Genomic DNA, 18,999 nt, shown 5'->3' with positions numbered 1-18,999 from the left:
AACAGAAACATGTATTTTTCTAGGCAAAACACACACTGACTGACTTCCCACGGACAATATTTTAACAGTAGGCACTGAATACCCGACTGATGCACCTCACTTCTTCGAGACGTTGCTAAAAACATTGCAGGAGAACGCCCCCTAAGGCTCTCCCTCACAGAGCTGAACTGACCAATCAGAATCTGGGTCCCGCCTGCTTCATTTGCATATGGCTCACTAGTGAACGTGTATGCCATACACGTTCACTAGTGAGCCATATGAACGGCGACTAGTTAACTAGTGGATACATATTAAAGCTTACACGTTAACTAGTGAAGGCAGAATGTTCACTAGTTAACTAGTTGCCGCCTCCTTTGACCTTACTAGTTAACTAGTGAGGCTCAAAATGTGCACTAGTTAACTAGTGAGGTCCAAAGTGTCCACTAGCTACACTAGTGCAATGGTTTTTGCCTTACTAGTTAACTAGTTACACACACTTTATCTCACTAGTTAACTAGTGGAGCCTTAGAGGAGTCACTAGTAAACTAGTGACACAGATGTTTGTCTTACTAGTTAACTAGTGGAGGGCAATTTTTCTCACTAGTGAGGTTCTGTTATCAACATGTTAGACTTTGACCTTACATGTTACACATTTTTCTTACATGTAAGACCTTTCCTTCAACTAGTTTGGCTTTTGTTGCACTAGTGAGCAACTGTACGCGACTAGTTAGCTATTGATTCAACATGTATGGCTTTGTCTTAAACTAGTGGATCTTTTGAGCCCACTAGTTGTGCTTTTCTTCTCACTAGTTCAACACAATGACTTACTAGTTGATGCGTACGTGCAACTAGTTAACTTTTTCTGCCTTCACTAGTTAACATGTAAGCTTTAATATGTATCCACTAGTTAACTAGTCGCCGTTCATATGGCTCACTAGTGAACGTGTATGGCATACACGTTCACTAGTGAGCCATATGCAAATGAAGCAGGCGGGACCCAGATTCTGATTGGTCAGTTCAGCTCTGTGAGGGAGAGCCTTAGGGGGCGTTCTCCTGCAATGTTTTTAGCAACGTCTCGAAGAAGTGAGGTGCATCAGTCGGGTATTCAGTGCCTACTGTTAAAATATTGTCCGTGGGAAGTCAGTCAGTGTGTGTTTTGCCTAGAAAAATACATGTTTCTGTTTCTGCTTTGCTCCGCTTTCTGTGTGTGTTTTTGTTGGTGCGAGTGTGCGTATGCTTGTGTGAGAGAACACCGGCACTCGAGACACAAAGGTAGCGGATATGATCGTAGGACATATTATCAGCGGTGCCCACGAAATGAATAAAGCTGAAACACTGGACAGATCTTAAAACCAGGGTAACGATAGATCCGCATGATGATAAACAACCTCTCCATATTTACGGAAGTCACGGCGATCTCTCAAAGCTGTGATCCGAAGAGGGTTACTTCCTCTTTCTATCCATCACTAATGTCCCTCCTTCTGTTATCACAGTTCTATTCTAATCCAGCACCTTTCAAATTGCAGCTTAATAAAATGTTTTAAAGAGGATCTATATTCCTGTCTGCAGTCCTAAGGCAACTTTCTAATTTTAACAAAGTATTCAATGTTCTTACCTCATTTGATATACAGTCATATGATCATAATTACAACAATACTTTTGTTTTATATTTTTGTAAATATGGTCATATGACTGTATTTTAAAACACAGTGTATTTAAGCTCTTAAAGAAACAATTTGGGCTGGGTGGCGCTCTATATCTTAGGGCCAATAGGAGACCTCGATGCATTATTTCCCCTCCTCCTCATTAGCATTCTGTGCGACTAGTGCGACTAGTGCACATTTGGGATCCACTAGTGCGAATAGTGAACATTTTAAGCCCGACTAGTTCACTAGTGGAATTTCAATGTATCTCACTAGTTAACTAGTAAAGGGCGAAGGGTTCACTAGTTAACGTGTAGACATTTTGAGCCCCACTAGTTAACTAGTAAGGCCAAAAGACGCGTCAACTAGTTAACTAGTGAACCTTTTGCCTTTACTAGTTAACTAGTCGCACCCAGAATCACTCACTAGTTAACTAGTGCAGACAAATGTATGCCACTAGTTAACTAGTTGTGCTTATTTTGTGTAACTAGTTAACATGTCAGAGCTTTTGCAGCGCACTAGTTAACATGTAAGACTTTTAGCGTCACTAGTACGGTCAGAGGGTCACTAGTTCATGAAAAAGCTTACATGTTGATACTTTGGTGCAACTAGTGCTGCTCCTGGCGTCACTAGTAAGGCTTATGTGCTAACTAGTCGGACAAAAGTGCCACTAGTCGCTGAAAAAGACTGACTAGTGTAATGTTTTATTGAACTAGTAAAGCAGAATGCCAAACTAGTTTGACCATATCTCTAACAAGTGGAATCAAAGAGCCAACTAGTGTAGACAGCTGCCGTCTGATATCAAGGATGTGGAATAAATACTCAAATGGCTTGCCATATACCTCTACTACTACTACTACTACTAATACCTCTACTACTACTACTACTAATACTAATACCTCTACTACTACTACTACTACTACTACTACTACTACTAATACCTCTACTACTACTACTACTAATACCTCTACTACTACTACTACTACTACTACTAATACCTCTACTACTACTACTACTACTACTACTAATACCTCTACTACTACTACTACTACTACTACTACTACTACTACTACTACTAATACCTCTACTACTACTACTACTACTACTACTAATACCTCTACTACTACTACTACTACTACTACTACTACTACTAATACCTCTACTACTACTACTACTAATACCTCTACTACTACTACTACTAATACCTCTACTACTACTACCTCTACTACTACTACTACTACTACTACCTCTACTACTAATACTAATACCTCTACTACTACTACTACTACCTCTACTACTACTACTACTACTACTACTACTACTACTACTACTAATACTAATACCTCTACTACTACTACTACTACTACTACTACTACTACTACTAATACCTCTACTACTACTACCTCTACTACTACTACTACTACTACTACTACCTCTACTACTACTACTACTACTACTACTAATACCTCTACTACTACTACTACTACTAATACTAATACCTCTACTACTACTACTACTACTACTAATACCTCTACTACTGCCTTGTACTTGTATGCCGCTGCTACTCAAAAGTACTTCTTATCTTCTCCTAAATAATAATACTGCAACACCTCCTTTCTGAATGTTAGTTATTATGAAACTGCAGTTCCTCATCAATGCATTTTGCAAATTAAAAACATTGCATAAGCTCAAGTTCTATTCTCCAGTTATGCATTACGTCTCTAATGATTGCCCATTGAGAGAAAGTGAGGCGCCACATTCCTGTTTAACAAAAGAGTCCTCAGTTTGCAGAAAGATAATGAGATGATTGTGTTTTCTCTTTCTGCAGGGACACATCATCCTCACTGACTTTGGGCTGTGCAAGGAAGGCATTTCTCAAACTGACACCACCACAACTTTCTGTGGGACACCTGAGGTATTTAATATATTCAATAAGTTCAATCTAAGTTTCAGTGTGTAATAGTGATAATTATCTACAGACACATGAGGCGCTTTCACACCAAGTACTTTTCCCAGGAATAGTTCCCGGAACCTTTATTTCCTGGAACTTTCTAGTAAATCGCGTTCACACCGGAATAAGTCCCTGAGGGAGGATTAGGCAAATTAAGCAATCCCCCAGGAAGTGCGCCGGACTCAGATGAAAATATTCGTTGTGGCCAAACGGCGGTACTACACTTCCGTATCAGTCGCTGGGCCCGGAAATACTTTTTCCCATTGACTAGCGTCGGGAAAGAGACGTCTGTAAATCGTTGGATAATTTTTTTTAAACTAAATAAACTACCCAGTATGAACGTTTGTATAGCCCTTATTAAAAACATTCGGTCCTCAAGTTTTAAAATGTGCTCATAACGTTATTCTGAGAGTTATTTTCCTCGGCATTATGAACGCGGATCCAACCCACGGGACCGCACCGCCCGGCACGTTCATGTGACGTGTTCAGCACTACACCTTTACCCATGGATGCACAATAAGAACGGATTATATGATTATATGAATACTTTCGTGATGTTTCACTCTTTCAAAAGTTGGGCCATTTTGTCTTCATGCGCCAATGAGCAACTCTCATAGGGATGAACAAGGCCCCGCCTCCCACGCTGTTTCCAGTTCTTATTATACATCCATGAAATGAAGCGTCTGACATCAATCAATCAATCAATGTTTATTTATATAGCCCAATATCACAAATGTTACATTTGTCTCAGTGGACTTCACAGTTTGTACAGAATATCAGTATGACAATACGACACCCTCTGTCCTTAGACCCTCACATCGTACAAGGAAACACTTCCAGAGAAAACCCAGTTTAAAGGGAAAAATGGGAGAAACCTCAGGGAGAGCAACAGAGGAGGGATCCCTCTCCCAGGACGGACAGACGTGCAATAGATGCCGTGTGTAAATTGAAAAGATAATACATTTACAACATAGGTAGTCCAAATGTTTGGAAATGCATGTGTGTATAATAGGAAGATGAATCCACGAGGATATCCATCCAGGACTTATGATCCAGGACCACAGCCACGACTCAAGATCCAGGACTCGCGATCCATGACACAGGACCGCAGGATCATCCATGACTCCGGATCCCGGCGTATATAGACACCAAAAAGAAAGAACTTTGGGGAAGCTGGGTTAATCGGAACATGAGAGTACACAGGTATAGACAGAGAGAAGGAAGAAGTAAGATGTCCCCCGACAAACTAAGCCTATATCAGCAAAACTAGGGGCTGAATCTAATCAGCCCTAACTATAAGCTTTATCAAAAAGGAAGGTCTTAAGCGCACTCTTAAAAACGGATAGGGTGTCTGCCGTCCGAACACAAACTGGAAGCTGATTCCACAAAAGTGGAGCTTGATAAGAAAAGGCTCTGGCTCCCATTGTACTTTTAAAGACTCTAGGAACAACCAACAACCCTGCATTCTTGGAACGCAATGCCCTAGTAGGACATTAGGGTATAATGAGTTCTTTAAGGTAAGATGGCGCCTGCCCATTAAGGGCTTTGTAGGCCAGAAGAAGAATTTTAAATTCTATCCTGTGTTCTATAGGGAGCCAGTGTAAGGCAGCCAGAACAGGAGTAATGTGGTCCCTTTTCCTAACTCTGGTTAGTACACGAGCTGCAGCATTTTGAATCAGCTGAAGCCACTTGACTGACTTCTTGGTACACCCTGATAATAAGGAGTTACAATAATCCAGCCTTGAAGTAACAAATGCATGGACTAGTTTCTCTGCATCGTTTTGAGGCAAGATATGCCTGATTTTTGCAATGTTACGTAGATGGAAGTAGGCGGTCCTTGAAATTGATTTTATGTGGGCGTTAAAGGATAAATCCTGATCAAATATAACACCAAGATTCCTTACAGTCTCACTGGAGGCCAAATTAATGCCATCCATAGTTAGTATATCTTTAGATAATTTGTTTCGTAGATTCTTCGGGCCAAGTACAATAACTTCAGTTTTGGTCGTGTTTAACATCAAAAAATGTAAGGTCATCCACGTTTTTAAATCCTTGAGGCAGTCTTGAATTTTATTTAGATGATTAATTTCATCAGGCTTGATTGATAAATATAGTTGAGTATCATCCGCATAACAATGAAAGTCTACAGAATGATTCCTTATAATATTGCCTAACGGAAGCATATATAGGGTGAACAAAATAGGTCCGAGCACTGAGCCCTGTGGCACTCCATGGCTAACTTTGGTTTGCATGGAAGATTCATCGTTGACGCGTACAAACTGAGAGCGTTCAGATAGATAGGACCTAAACCAGCCTAAAGCAGTTCCCTGTATGCCAACTAAGTGCTCTAGTCTTTGCAATAGGATATCATGGTCGATAGTATCAAATGCAGCACTGAGATCGAGCATAACAAGAATAGAGACAAGTCCCTTGTCAGAGGCTATTAGAATGTCATTTGTGACTTTAACCAGAGCTGTCTCTGTGCTATGTTGTGTTCTAAAGCCAGACTGAACATCTTCAAATAAATCATAGTTTTTTAAGTAATCACACAGCTGTTTTGAGACTGCTTTCTCAAGAACTTTTGAGAGGAACGGAAGATTAGAAATAGGTCTATAGTTGGCTAAAACCTCTGGATCGAGGTTGTGCTTTTTAAGAAGCGGTTTTATCACTGCTACTTTGAATGATTGTGGAACATAGCCTGATCATAAAGACATATTCATAATATTTAATAAAGAGGTGCTAATTAATGGAAAAACTTCTTTTAACAGCTTAGTTGGAATCGGGTCTAAGATACACGTTGATGGTTTAGAAGAGAGAATCATTGAATTTAATTGTTCAAGGTTTATGGCTGAAAAGCATTCTAGTTTACTATCTAGTGTAATATTAGAACTTACGTTTCCGGGAGCTGTTGATAACACTATACTGGACATCACTTCTTCTTCTTCTGCTTTGGGTTTACTGGCAGGCCGCAAACAACTTCACGGCGTATACTGCCACCCGGAGTCCCCGGAGTTGGGCCTTCCGAGTAAATCGCCAGAACGTCGACACCTCCTCATCTCCACCGCTCCCATGTTTTCTTTTGTGTTGCCATAAGTTAGTTGTTGGTGCGCTGGGCTGATGCTAATGCTAATAATGCTAATGCGAGCAAATAAAATGGCGGCTTCACCATTAAAGAGGTAGCCCCGTAAAAAGTTTTACGGGGCGTGGTTTACAATTCATCCAGCCAATCAGAAATTGGGACCTTTTTCTCCCGGGAAAGTACCTGCTCTCTAGCAGGGGGTGAAAAGGTTCGCAAAAAAAGTTCTAGTTCCAGATCTTTTTGGTGTGAACGCGACATCCCAGGAACTATCGGAACTATTCCTGGGAAAAGTACTCCGGTGTGAAAGCGCCTATAGAGACCTGAATTATCTGAAAGACCCTCATCTTATTTGGTCTCAATGTGTCTGTAAACGATTATCAAGGATGTAAAAAATAACCTTGTTGAGCATTTAGAATGTGGATTACATTGCTGATGAATAATGTTTATTTTCCAAGCAGATGAACATAAACAAAGCGAGACATTTTCTTGCAAATGTCTCGCTTTGTTTATGTTTATCTGCTTGGAAAATAAGCCTCCTTTCAACATTATTCATCACAATAAAGTGCTTTATTTATTCCATATCTTACATCCTTGATAATCATTTACAGACACATCGAGAGCTGAATTACAAACCCTCCAGATTTCTGCAGGAATTTGGGGTTATTTTAATAATTGTCTTGCAAGTCCTTCTCTTTGTTTATGTGTGTCTGCTTGGAAAATAAACTGTATTCATCACCAATGCAATCCACATTTTAAATAAATAATAATAATAATAATAATGCATTACATTTTTTTATTAGAGCGCTTTTACAGGTGCTCAATAAGGTTTGTTTTCACCATCATTATTTATGCATTTATTCTATATTTGACCTCCTTGCTTTGTGCACAAGCTGCTCCTAACCTCTTGCATTTTTAGAGAAATGATTAAGGTTATTGATTGATGATTAAAGGGCTGTGGATGTAAGAAATAGAGATATCTTTAGAGTATTTAAAGCCAGTAGCAGCATGTCGGAGTTATATTATAATGATTGAAATGTGTGTGTGCAGTATTTGGCTCCAGAGGTGCTGAGGAAGCAGCCGTACGACAACACGGTGGACTGGTGGTGTCTGGGATCTGTTCTCTACGAGATGCTCTTCGGACTGGTGAGAACAATACTCATCTAATATCACTCATGCATTGTAGTTTGAGGGAATGGCTGATATATTTTGTCGGTAAAATAGCACAAAAAACCCCAAAAGAGACAGAAAATGACCACGAAAAGACGCAGACTAATGTAAACGAGCCCCGAAATGTCCTAAAAGTGAGACTCATCGATGCTAAATGACCAGAACGACCACAGTAAGCTTCAAACTGTCTAAGATGAGAAACAAAATATCCAAAAAGAGACACAAAGCATTACAAAACAAGACTCAACACAACAGCAAGGACCAAAGAGACACAAAACCTCTTTAAAGCAAAAACACCAAAGATTCTCAAAAGGTCTACGAAGAGACACAAAACTTCTGTAAAGCAATTCAAAATGACCAAAAGAGATAATTATGACCCAAAACAGATCAAACCCATCAATAAGACGTGTAGAACAAGAGGAAAGAGGCACACACCGACCCTCAATCCACGCTAAATGACCTGAAATCCACCCAAAACGTCTCTTAATCAGAGACCCCTGATGAACCCCCTCTCCCTTTGCACTCCTTCCTCTTCAGCCGCCCTTCTACAGCAGAGACACACACGAGATGTACGACAACATCCTGCACAAACCTCTGGTGATGCGTGCGGGCGCCTCCAGCTGCGCCTGGTCTCTGCTGCAAGGCCTGCTGGAGAAAGAGGGTCTGCACCGCCTGGGCTCCAGAGACGACTTTGTGAGTCCACACACACTCTGGAGAGCAGACACACACACTCTGGAGAGCAGACACACACTCTGGAGAGCAGACACACACACTCTGGAGAGCAGACACACACTCTGGAGAGCAGACACACACACTGGAGAGCAGACACACAGTCTGGAGAGCAGACACACACACTGGAGAGCAGACACACACACTGGAGAGCAGACACACACACTCTGGAGAGCAGACACACACTCTGGAGAGCAGACACACACACTGGAGAGCAGACACACAGTCTGGAGAGCAGACACACACACTGGAGAGCAGACACACACACTCTGGAGAGCAGACACACACACTGGAGAGCAGACACACACTCTGGAGAGCAGACACACACACTGGAGAGCAGACACACACTCTGGAGAGCAGACACACACACTCTGGAGAGCAGACACACACTCTGGAGAGCAGACACACACACTGGAGAGCAGACACACAGTCTGGAGAGCAGACACACACACTGGAGAGCAGACACACACACTCTGGAGAGCAGACACACACACTGGAGAGCAGACACACACTCTGGAGAGCAGACACACACACTGGAGAGCAGACACACACTCTGGAGAGCAGACACACACTCTGGAGAGCAGACACACACACTGGAGAGCAGACACACACTCTGGAGAGCAGACACACACTCTGGAGAGCAGACACACACACTGGAGAGCAGACACACAGTCTGGAGAGCAGACACACACACTGGAGAGCAGACACACACTCTGGAGAGCAGACGCACACACTGGAGAGCAGACACACACTCTGGAGAGCAGACACACAGTCTGGAGAGCAGACACACACTCTGGAGAGCAGACACACAGTCTGGAGAGCAGACGCACACACTGGAGAGCAGACACACACTCTGGAGAGCAGACACACACTCTGGAGAGCAGACACACACTCTGGAGAGCAGACGCACACTCTGGAGAGCAGACACACACTCTGGAGAGCAGACACACACTCTGGAGAGCAGACACACACACTGGAGAGCAGACACACACACTGGAGAGCAGACACACACTCTGGAGAGCAGACACACACTCTGGAGAGCAGACACACACACTGGAGAGCAGACACACACTGGAGAGCAGACACACTCTGGAGAGCAGACACACACACACACATATACCACATTAAAGCAGAGTTAGACACTGAACACACACACACACACACACACACACACACACACACACACACACACACACACACACACACACACACACACACACACACACACACACACACATATATCACATTAAAGCAGAGGTGAACACACACCACATTAAGGCTTGACTGCGTGGGCTCCCTCTGGTGGTCAACATGTGAATTACCCTCAGCCTGCTGTAAACAAACTGGTAAATATGATGTTTATTTTCTACGTTTCCAGAATGAAATTAAAGCTCACGACTTCTTCTCCTCCATCAACTGGGACGACCTGGAGCAGAAGAAGATCCCTCCTCCATTTACGCCCAATGTGGTAAATATTCTGACAGTTTTTACTTCAATTTTGATTTAAATGCACTACATTACACTACACAGGTGTTTCTAACTAACAGTGGCTGATTAAGAACCATCCTTTAAAGGAAAAACCAAAACATTAGCAGAAATTAAGTAAATAAATTTGGTTTTATCCGTTTTTTTTTATCAGAATCACAACAGAGCTGGCCAGCTATAGGGGTTTTTTGAATTCATTAGTGTGATAAAAAATAGTAAAACTGTTATTTAATTAAATGTATATGGAGTAAAAAAAGTATTAAATGTAACTTGCCTTGTTGAGGGAACCCTGAATTGCCTCCAAATTGTTTTAATCTAATTTTAAAGCACTTTGTAACAGCTTTTTTGTCGTCAAATGAAGTCCCTTTTAATGAATTCACAACCCATATACATGAGAGTAACACATGAGTCACTTCCGGGCAAAAAGTACGGCTCCGCCCACTTTTGGGGGAAAACAAAGCTGTCATTTGAATGGTGGTCAATACAAATTCAGAAGTTTTTGCCAATCCGATCAGAAATTTAAGAAAACCGTGGATTTTTGGATCTTCAAAGAGCCCGATGGCCAGTCAGGCAAACAATTACATTAAGCATTTGGAAATCAGCGATTGGGCTCGATATATGGTTAAATATAGCAGTAGGCGATCGATGTCCATCGATTAATTTTTTTATTTAACCAGATAAAAGCATTGAGATAAAATCTAATTTTCAATGCTGACCTGGACAAGAAGGCAGCAACGTGACACATAACACAGACATATAAAATACAGAGAACATAGCTAAGAAAACAAAAGAGGAAAAAGCAGTCACTACATTGTGCACATTAGGACAGTAAGAAAGGTGCTACTTATTACTGCAAGAGCAGCTGGTGGTAAGGACTGACGAGACTAACATCTACGTCACTTTACGGCACCGCCCACTTTTGAGGGAAACCAACGCTTTCATTTGAACGGCGATCAGGCCTGAAGCCACAGAGCTCTTCTGTTACTGTCCTTTCTTCTTAGAGGAAGTTCAGAAACACGTAACTCTGGATTTGTTTTAATGTTTGAGGTACAATAAATGACACAGCAGCTTTTTGGCATGATAAAACTATTATTTTCCACCTCGCTCATGAGAGTAACAGCTGGCAAAAATTACAGCCTTGCCTACTGATTTTAATTTAACCATATATCGAGCCCGATCTTCGATTTCAAATGATTGAATGTAATTGTTTGCCTGTCTGGCCATCGCGATCGGCCTCTTTGAAGATCCAAAAATCCACGTTTTTCTTACATTTCTGATCTGATTGGCAAAAACTTCTGAATTTGTATTGACCGCCATTCAAATGACAGCTTTGTTTTCCCCCAAAAGTGGGCGGGGCCGTAATCTTCGCCCGGAAGTGACTCATGTGTTACTCTCATCTATAGTCTGTACTTACCCCCTCTCTCTCCCTGATGTTTCCACAGAGTTCTTGCTACGATATCTCAAACTTTGACCCCGAATTTACGGACGAATCTGTGCCAAACTCCATCTGCTGGTCTCAGGATCTTTCCATCGTAAACGCCAGCGTGATGGAGGCGGACGACGCCTTTTTTGGTTTCTCTTACGCACCGGCGTCCGATGACTCTTTCCTCTAAATAAAATGACCTTTGTTTTGTTCGCCTTAACCGTCACAATAACTCCTTTTGACTAAAGGGAAGAAGAGTTTAAACCACGGATCAATAACCTGTCCTCTGACGCCAAAGCAGCTGGATATAAACAGCACTTAAACATGTGGGGTTGGAAAACAAAATGTGCCAGATGTGCTTTTTTATAAATTTGTATTTATATAATATAACAGATGATATTTTTAAAAGGACATCCTCTATTACTGTTATATTCCTGGTGGTTTCTAAAACTTTATAAAGCCTTAAATTGTCCCTTAAATGAACACTTGAACAACTAACTGGACTTTAAATCACACCATTTGACATGGAAATGTGTTGGTCCATGTAATTACTGTAAAAAAGAAATACACTCATGTGTCTTATTCATTTTAACTACGCTGGAAATAGGGATTACTTGAGACTGCTGAATAATGCATTTTTGGTTTATAGGTCACATTTGTAGAAACATTTCTACTTCTGTTTGTCTTTAAATATTTAGTTTTTATATTGGGTTGTTTATGTTTTCTATTCTTTGCCTTAATGCATTTATCATGTTTGCAGAAATTAGAAATCCACAATGCTTTGCTAAGTAGGCCTATATTCCTGCACATTAATAAAAAATATATAAGAAAAGCGTGTTTTTGTATTTATTACTAATAATGTATGTTGTGTAGTGGCTTGGAATTATGGTATTTTACATTAAATCATTTTCTTATTTCAATATATTTATTAAATGTGTTTTATATTATTTAATATTTGTATTTAATCGTACATTTAATCGCATAACATCCGGGTCCTTTAGCAGTTGGAGCGCGCGCACACCAGTGTCACTGTTTCTGTCAACAAAAAGTGGCAGTTAAAAAACGTTCTTTGTATTTATTACTAATAATATAGTATGTGTAGTAATTTGAGATTAAATGATTTTAGATTAAATAATTGTATAATTTGTTTCATTTCAATATATTTATTAAGTATGTATTATATTTAATCTCACTACATCCTGGTCCTTTGAGTTGTTACCATGGTACCGTGAAGTTAGCCCGCGAATGCGAGCTGTCAAAGATTTTAAGAATATATATATGTATTTATAATTAACACACAATGAGTGACATTTTGTCATTAAAAGAGTCCGTTCTGGTGTATTTAGACAGAAGTGGAGGACTTCAGAGACTGGGAGAAGACTGCAGACCTTTTAACGGTGAGGAGAAAATATAATAATAATAATAATGCTAACTGTTAACTTAGCTTGCTTACGTGAAGCTAACGTTAGTAGCATTGAAAGCTAAACACACCGGTTAAACTACATTAAATATTTGGATTCAGAATACTTTTTTGTCCGTTAACTTTACATATAATGGATATGTGTCTCTGGCACTGGCAAATAAGCAGTGGTGGAAGACGTACAAATCAGCTAAATGTACTTAAAGTATAAAAAGTAAAAGTAATCATGGCCTTTATGTGTAAATATGTTTATATATTTGACATTTCTAGGTAATATTTTTGCATTAACGAGAATTTTACTGTTAGAAAGACAAACTACTGATTTACTTTTTGTAAAATATTTAAATAATTTGACTCTTTTGTGACTGAAAGAGTTTATCCACTAGTTTAATTGTTAGAAATGCTTGTAGGCCTACTGTATATAACGCTTTTAAATACATTTAGTGGATACAATTACTTTATTTCCCTTTTAAAAGTAGTGGAGTATAAGTATAAAGTAGAATTAAATGGAAATACTCATGTGAGGTTCAAGTTACTTAACAGGTAAGATATAGCCGTCCCTCTCCTCTGCAGAGCCGCAGCAGATGGAGGCGGTCTACAGGTTCTGCATCAGTGTGAACCCCTCAGATGTGATCGAGGTGGATCCTGAGCTGGGAGACTGTGTCCTGCAGGATCCTCTCACAGCAACTGCACTGTTCCAGTCTGTAAGTGGACAAACTGAGAGTTAACTAAGAGTTAAAACACATTGTAGGAGCCATGAAATGTAGAAAGAAATGCATTTTGTTTGAATACAAATTCGTTTTGTGCTAGTTTATATTTGGGTAATGGTTTGTATTATTATAAGATATTTGTTTGATCGCAATGGGTTGGTTGGTTTGGGTCACATGATATGGTGAGGTGTGCGTGTGCGTGTGTGGAAGAGAGGGTGACAGGGTCGTTGTATTTTTTGTTGACCGCAAGCTTTGGGATTGCTTTGATTATTATTACAATGTCTATGTAAAATAAGTTGATCATCTCATTTTTCATTAAACCACATTATTATTCACTGCAATTTTGATCTCAGCAAGTACTTTTTTGATAGCGTGTCATACAATAGCAAACAGGCCCGGCCTCAGCCTCTCAGCGATTTTGTTTGTTTCCTGCTGTCGCTACACACACTCCTTCTCCTGTGAGGTTCACTAACTTTTCCTAATTCCTCTCTCAGGTTTGCTTCCTGGCCATAAAGACTCTTTCACTTCTCGATAAGATCCACACAGAGAGCCAGGTAGGAATACAAGTTGAAGCTGTTTCCTGTGGAGGAAATTCTTAAAAGAAACTGATAAATGATTTATGGACAAAGTTTGTCTTTTGTTATATTTAATAAAGTAATAAAGAAAGTCAATAAACAAGTGAAATGGATCTCATGCAGGAACAGAGCTGCTTCATCCTCAGAGGAGAAAGCAGTTCTGCTGACAGTCTCTCTATATATTCATGAGAGGAAACAGCTGCTCCTCCATCCCATCCTCAAGCCATTAAACCCCCCAATCTTTAACCGTTTGTGAATCCACCTCTTACTTCCTTTGCCCTCCTGAAATGTAAACCCTTAACATGTGTCTCTGTTAAACACATACAAGACTAAAAGTAGAATGTAACAGTGTAAAAGGCAATCAGAGTATAAGACTATATGTTTTAAATGATGATATGATCATTTGACAGGACATTTCCCTCCCACAGCATCAGCCCTGTAACAAGGTGTGTTTTCTAATTGCTCCCCAGGTGAATGTGATCCTGAAGTTCACTCACCTTCCTCCGTTCCCAGAGTACTCGTTGGATCTTTGTAGTTTTCCTCGGGGGAACGGGGCCATGAGGCCGGTCTCCATGGAGGGTTTAGTCATCGCCATAACGAGAGTCACCAAATACACCCAGGGCGCTCGGTTCCTCTGCAGCGATGAGGAGTGCCCTTGCTCTGCAGGTATTAGCCGGCATGCTAACAACATCATAAAGGTTGCAATCTTTAAATTCAAGCTCAGACAATTAGCATTCATAGACACAAGACAACATAAAACATCAAGTTTGAAATCTGGAAATCCCCCTTTGGCAGGTCAAATATGGCAAGATGTTTTTTTTAAGCTCTGACAAGTAGCATTTATAGACAATGAGTTTGTTTCCTGGACTTTAGGGTTTCACCACATCCGAGTTCATGCACCCGGAGCCACAGAATCGGCCACGGTGAGAAACGACTTCATCTGCAGGAGCTGTGGCTCGGCTCTGAAAGAAGACGTGAAGTTCAGAGTGCTGGGAGGTGAGATCTGGAAGAGAAATATAATCAGAGGAGGTGGGAAGTATTGGAGTACAAATACTTTGTTACTGTACTTAAGTACATGTTTCTGGTATCAGTACTTTACTCCACTACTTATTTTTCTGACGACTTTTTACTTTGACATTTTGAACACAAATACCTGTACTTTCTATTTCTTACATGTTGAACTCAAATACCTGTACTTTCTACTTCTTACATGTTGAACTCAAATACCTGTACTTTCTACTTCTTACATGTTGAACTCAAATACCTGTACTTTCTACTTCTCACATGTTGAACACAAATACCTGTACTTTCTACTTCTCTCATGTTGAACTCAAATACCTGTACTTTCTACTTCTTACATGTTGAACTCAAATACCTGTACTTTCTACTTCTTACATGTTGAACCCAAATACCTGTACTTTCTACTTCTTACATGTTGAACTCAAATACCTGTACTTTCTACTTCTTACATGTTGAACTCAAATACCTGTACTTTCTACTTCTTACATTTTGAACCCAAATACCTGTACTTTCTACTTCTTACATGTTGAACTCAAATACCTGTACTTTCTACTTCTTACATGTTGAACTCAAATACCTGTACTTTCTACTTCTTACATGTTGAACTCAAATACCTGTACTTTCTACTTCTCACATGTTGAACACAAATACCTGTACTTTCTACTTCTTACATGTTGAACTCAAATACCTGTACTTTCTACTTCTTACATGTTGAACTCAAATACCTGTACTTTCTACTTCTTACATGTTGAACCCAAATACCTGTACTTTCTACTTCTTACATGTTGAACTCAAATACCTGTACTTTCTACTTCTTACATGTTGAACTCAAATACCTGTACTTTCTACTTCTTACATTTTGAACCCAAATACCTGTACTTTCTACTTCTTACATGTTGAACTCAAATACCTGTACTTTCTACTTCTTACATGTTGAACTCAAATACCTGTACTTTCTACTTCTTACATGTTGAACTCAAATACCTGTACTTTCTACTTCTTACATGTTGAACCCAAATACCTGTACTTTCTACTTCTTACATGTTGAACACAAATACCTGTACTTTCTACTTCTTACATGTTGAACTCAAATACCTGTACTTTCTACTTCTTACATGTTGAACACAAATACCTGTACTTTCTACTTCTTACACTTTGAACCCAAATACCTGTACTTTCTACTTCTTACATGTTGAACCCAAATACCTGTACTTTCTACTTCTTACATGTTGAACCCAAATACCTGTACTTTCTACTTCTTACATGTTGAACTCAAATACCTGTACTTTCTACTTCTTACATGTTGAACACAAATACCTGTACTTTCTACTTCTTACATGTTGAACTCAAATACCTGTACTTTCTACTTCTTACATGTTGAACTCAAATACCTGTACTTTCTACTTCTTACATGTTGAACTCAAATACCTGTACTTTCTACTTCTTACACTTTGAACCCAAATACCTGTACTTTCTACTTCTTACATGTTGAACTCAAATACCTGTACTTTCTACTTCTTACATGTTGAACACAAATACCTGTACTTTCTACTTCTTACATGTTGAACACAAATACCTGTACTTTCTACTTCTTACATGTTGAACTCAAATACCTGTACTTTCTACTTCTTACATGTTGAACTCAAATAGCTGTACTTTCTACTTCTTACATGTTGAACTCAAATACCTGTACTTTCTACTTCTTACACTTTGAACCCAAATACCTGTACTTTCTACTTCTTACATGTTGAACACAAATACCTGTACTTTCTACTTCTCACATGTTGAACACAAATACCTGTACTTTCTACTTCTTACATGTTGAACACAAATACCTGTACTTTCTACTTCTTACATGTTGAACACAAATACCTGTACTTTCTACTTCTTACATGTTGAACACAAATACCTGTACTTTCTACTTCTTACATGTTGAACTCAAATACCTGTACTTTCTACTTCTTACACTTTGAACCCAAATACCTGTACTTTCTACTTCTTACACTTTGAACCCAAATACCTGTACTTTCTACTTCTTACATGTTGAACACAAATACCTGTACTTTCTACTTCTCACATGTTGAACACAAATACCTGTACTTTCTACTTCTTACATGTTGAACACAAATACCTGTACTTTCTACTTCTTACATGTTGAACACAAATACCTGTACTTTCTACTTCTCACATGTTGAACACAAATACCTGTACTTTCTACTTCTTACATGTTGAACTCAAATACCTGTACTTTCTACTTCTTACATGTTGAACACAAATACCTGTACTTTCTACTTCTTACATGTTGAACACAAATACCTGTACTTTCTACTTCTTACATGTTGAACACAAATACCTGTACTTTCTACTTCTTACATGTTGAACACAAATACCTGTACTTTCTACTTCTTACATGTTGAACACAAATACCTGTACTTTCTACTTCTTACATGTTGAACTCAAATACCTGTACTTTCTACTTCTCACATGTTGAACACAAATACCTGTACTTTCTACTTCTTACATGTTGAACACAAATACCTATACTTTCTACTTCTTACATGTTGAACTCAAATACCTATACTTTCTACTTCTCACATGTTGAACACAAATACCTGTACTTTCTACTTCTTACATGTTGAACTCAAATACCTATGCTTTCTACTTCTCACATGTTGAACACAAATACCTGTACTTTCTACTTCTTACATGTTGAACTCAAATACCTGTACTTTCTACTTCTTACATGTTGAACTCAAATACCTGTACTTTCTACTTCTTACATGTTGAACTCAAATACCTGTACTTTCTACTTCTCACATGTTGAACACAAATACCTGTACTTTCTACTTCTCACATGTTGAACTCAAATACCTGTACTTTCTACTTCTTACATGTTGAACACAAATACCTATACTTTCTACTTCTTACATGTTGAACACAAATACCTGTACTTTCTACTTCTTACATGTTGAACACAAATACCTGTACTTTCTACTTCTCACATGTTGAACACAAATACCTATACTTTCTACTTCTTACATGTTGAACACAAATACCTGTACTTTCTACTTCTTACATGTTGAACACAAATACCTGTACTTTCTACTTCTTACATGTTGAACTCAAATACCTGTACTTTCTACTTCTTACATGTTGAACACAAATACCTGTACTTTCTACTTCTTACATGTTGAACACAAATACCTATACTTTCTACTTCTTACATGTTGAACTCAAATACCTATACTTTCTACTTCTTACATGTTGAACTCAAATACCTGTACTTTCTACTTCTTACATGTTGAACTCAAATACCTGTACTTTCTACTTCTTACATGTTGAACCCAAATACCTGTACTTTCTACTTCTTACATGTTGAACTCAAATACCTGTACTTTCTACTTCTTACATGTTGAACCCAAATACCTGTACTTTCTACTTCTTACATGTTGAACACAAATACATGTACTTTCTACTTCATACATGTTGAACTCAAATACCTGTACTTTCTACTTCATACATGTTGAACTCAAATACCTGTACTTTCTACTTCTTACATGTTGAACTCAAATACCTGTACTTTCTACTTCTTACATGTTGAACACAAATACATGTACTTTCTACTTCTTACATGTTGAACTCAAATACCTGTACTTTCTACTTCTTACATGTTGAACACAAATACCTGTACTTTCTACTTCTTACATGTTGAACTCAAATACCTGTACTTTCTACTTCTTACATGTTGAACACAAATACCTGTACTTTCTACTTCTTACATGTTGAACTCAAATACCTGTACTTTCTACTTCTTACAT

The 18,999-nt window shown here is 39.0% G+C and overlaps 2 protein-coding genes across 6 annotated transcripts in view; both read left to right on the top strand.

The window, feature by feature from the left end:
• The window catches only part of sgk3 (serum/glucocorticoid regulated kinase family member 3), a 33,328-nt gene extending 21,040 nt beyond the window's left edge, over positions 1–12,288 (top strand). The window contains exons 13-17 of the mRNA XM_079662269.1: positions 3,451–3,537; positions 7,700–7,795; positions 8,357–8,512; positions 9,927–10,016; positions 11,476–12,288. Coding sequence (XP_079518395.1) covers positions 3,451–3,537; positions 7,700–7,795; positions 8,357–8,512; positions 9,927–10,016; positions 11,476–11,646 — 600 coding nt within the window. The 3' untranslated portion in view covers positions 11,647–12,288. The remainder of the gene's footprint in view (positions 1–3,450; positions 3,538–7,699; positions 7,796–8,356; positions 8,513–9,926; positions 10,017–11,475) is intronic.
• Positions 12,289–12,382: 94 nt separating this feature from the next.
• mcmdc2 (minichromosome maintenance domain containing 2) overlaps positions 12,383–18,999 on the top strand; it is a 41,406-nt gene continuing 34,789 nt past the window's right edge. For 4 of the 5 annotated variants that reach the window (XM_079662264.1, XM_079662266.1, XM_079662265.1 and 1 more), the window contains exons 1-5: positions 12,383–12,853; positions 13,450–13,580; positions 14,081–14,140; positions 14,632–14,827; positions 15,035–15,157. In XM_079662264.1, coding sequence (XP_079518390.1) covers positions 12,757–12,853; positions 13,450–13,580; positions 14,081–14,140; positions 14,632–14,827; positions 15,035–15,157 — 607 coding nt within the window. In that variant the 5' untranslated portion in view covers positions 12,383–12,756. Of the gene's footprint in view, positions 12,854–13,430; positions 13,581–14,080; positions 14,141–14,631; positions 14,828–15,034; positions 15,158–18,999 lie in introns of all 5 variants that reach the window. The other variant, XM_079662267.1, reaches the window with a different exon arrangement.

The sequence above is a fragment of the Notothenia rossii genome (genome assembly GCF_949606895.1).
Source record: "Notothenia rossii genome assembly, chromosome: 12".
Lineage (NCBI taxonomy): Eukaryota > Metazoa > Chordata > Actinopteri > Perciformes > Nototheniidae > Notothenia > Notothenia rossii.
This window is presented reverse-complemented; position numbering and strand designations above follow the sequence as displayed.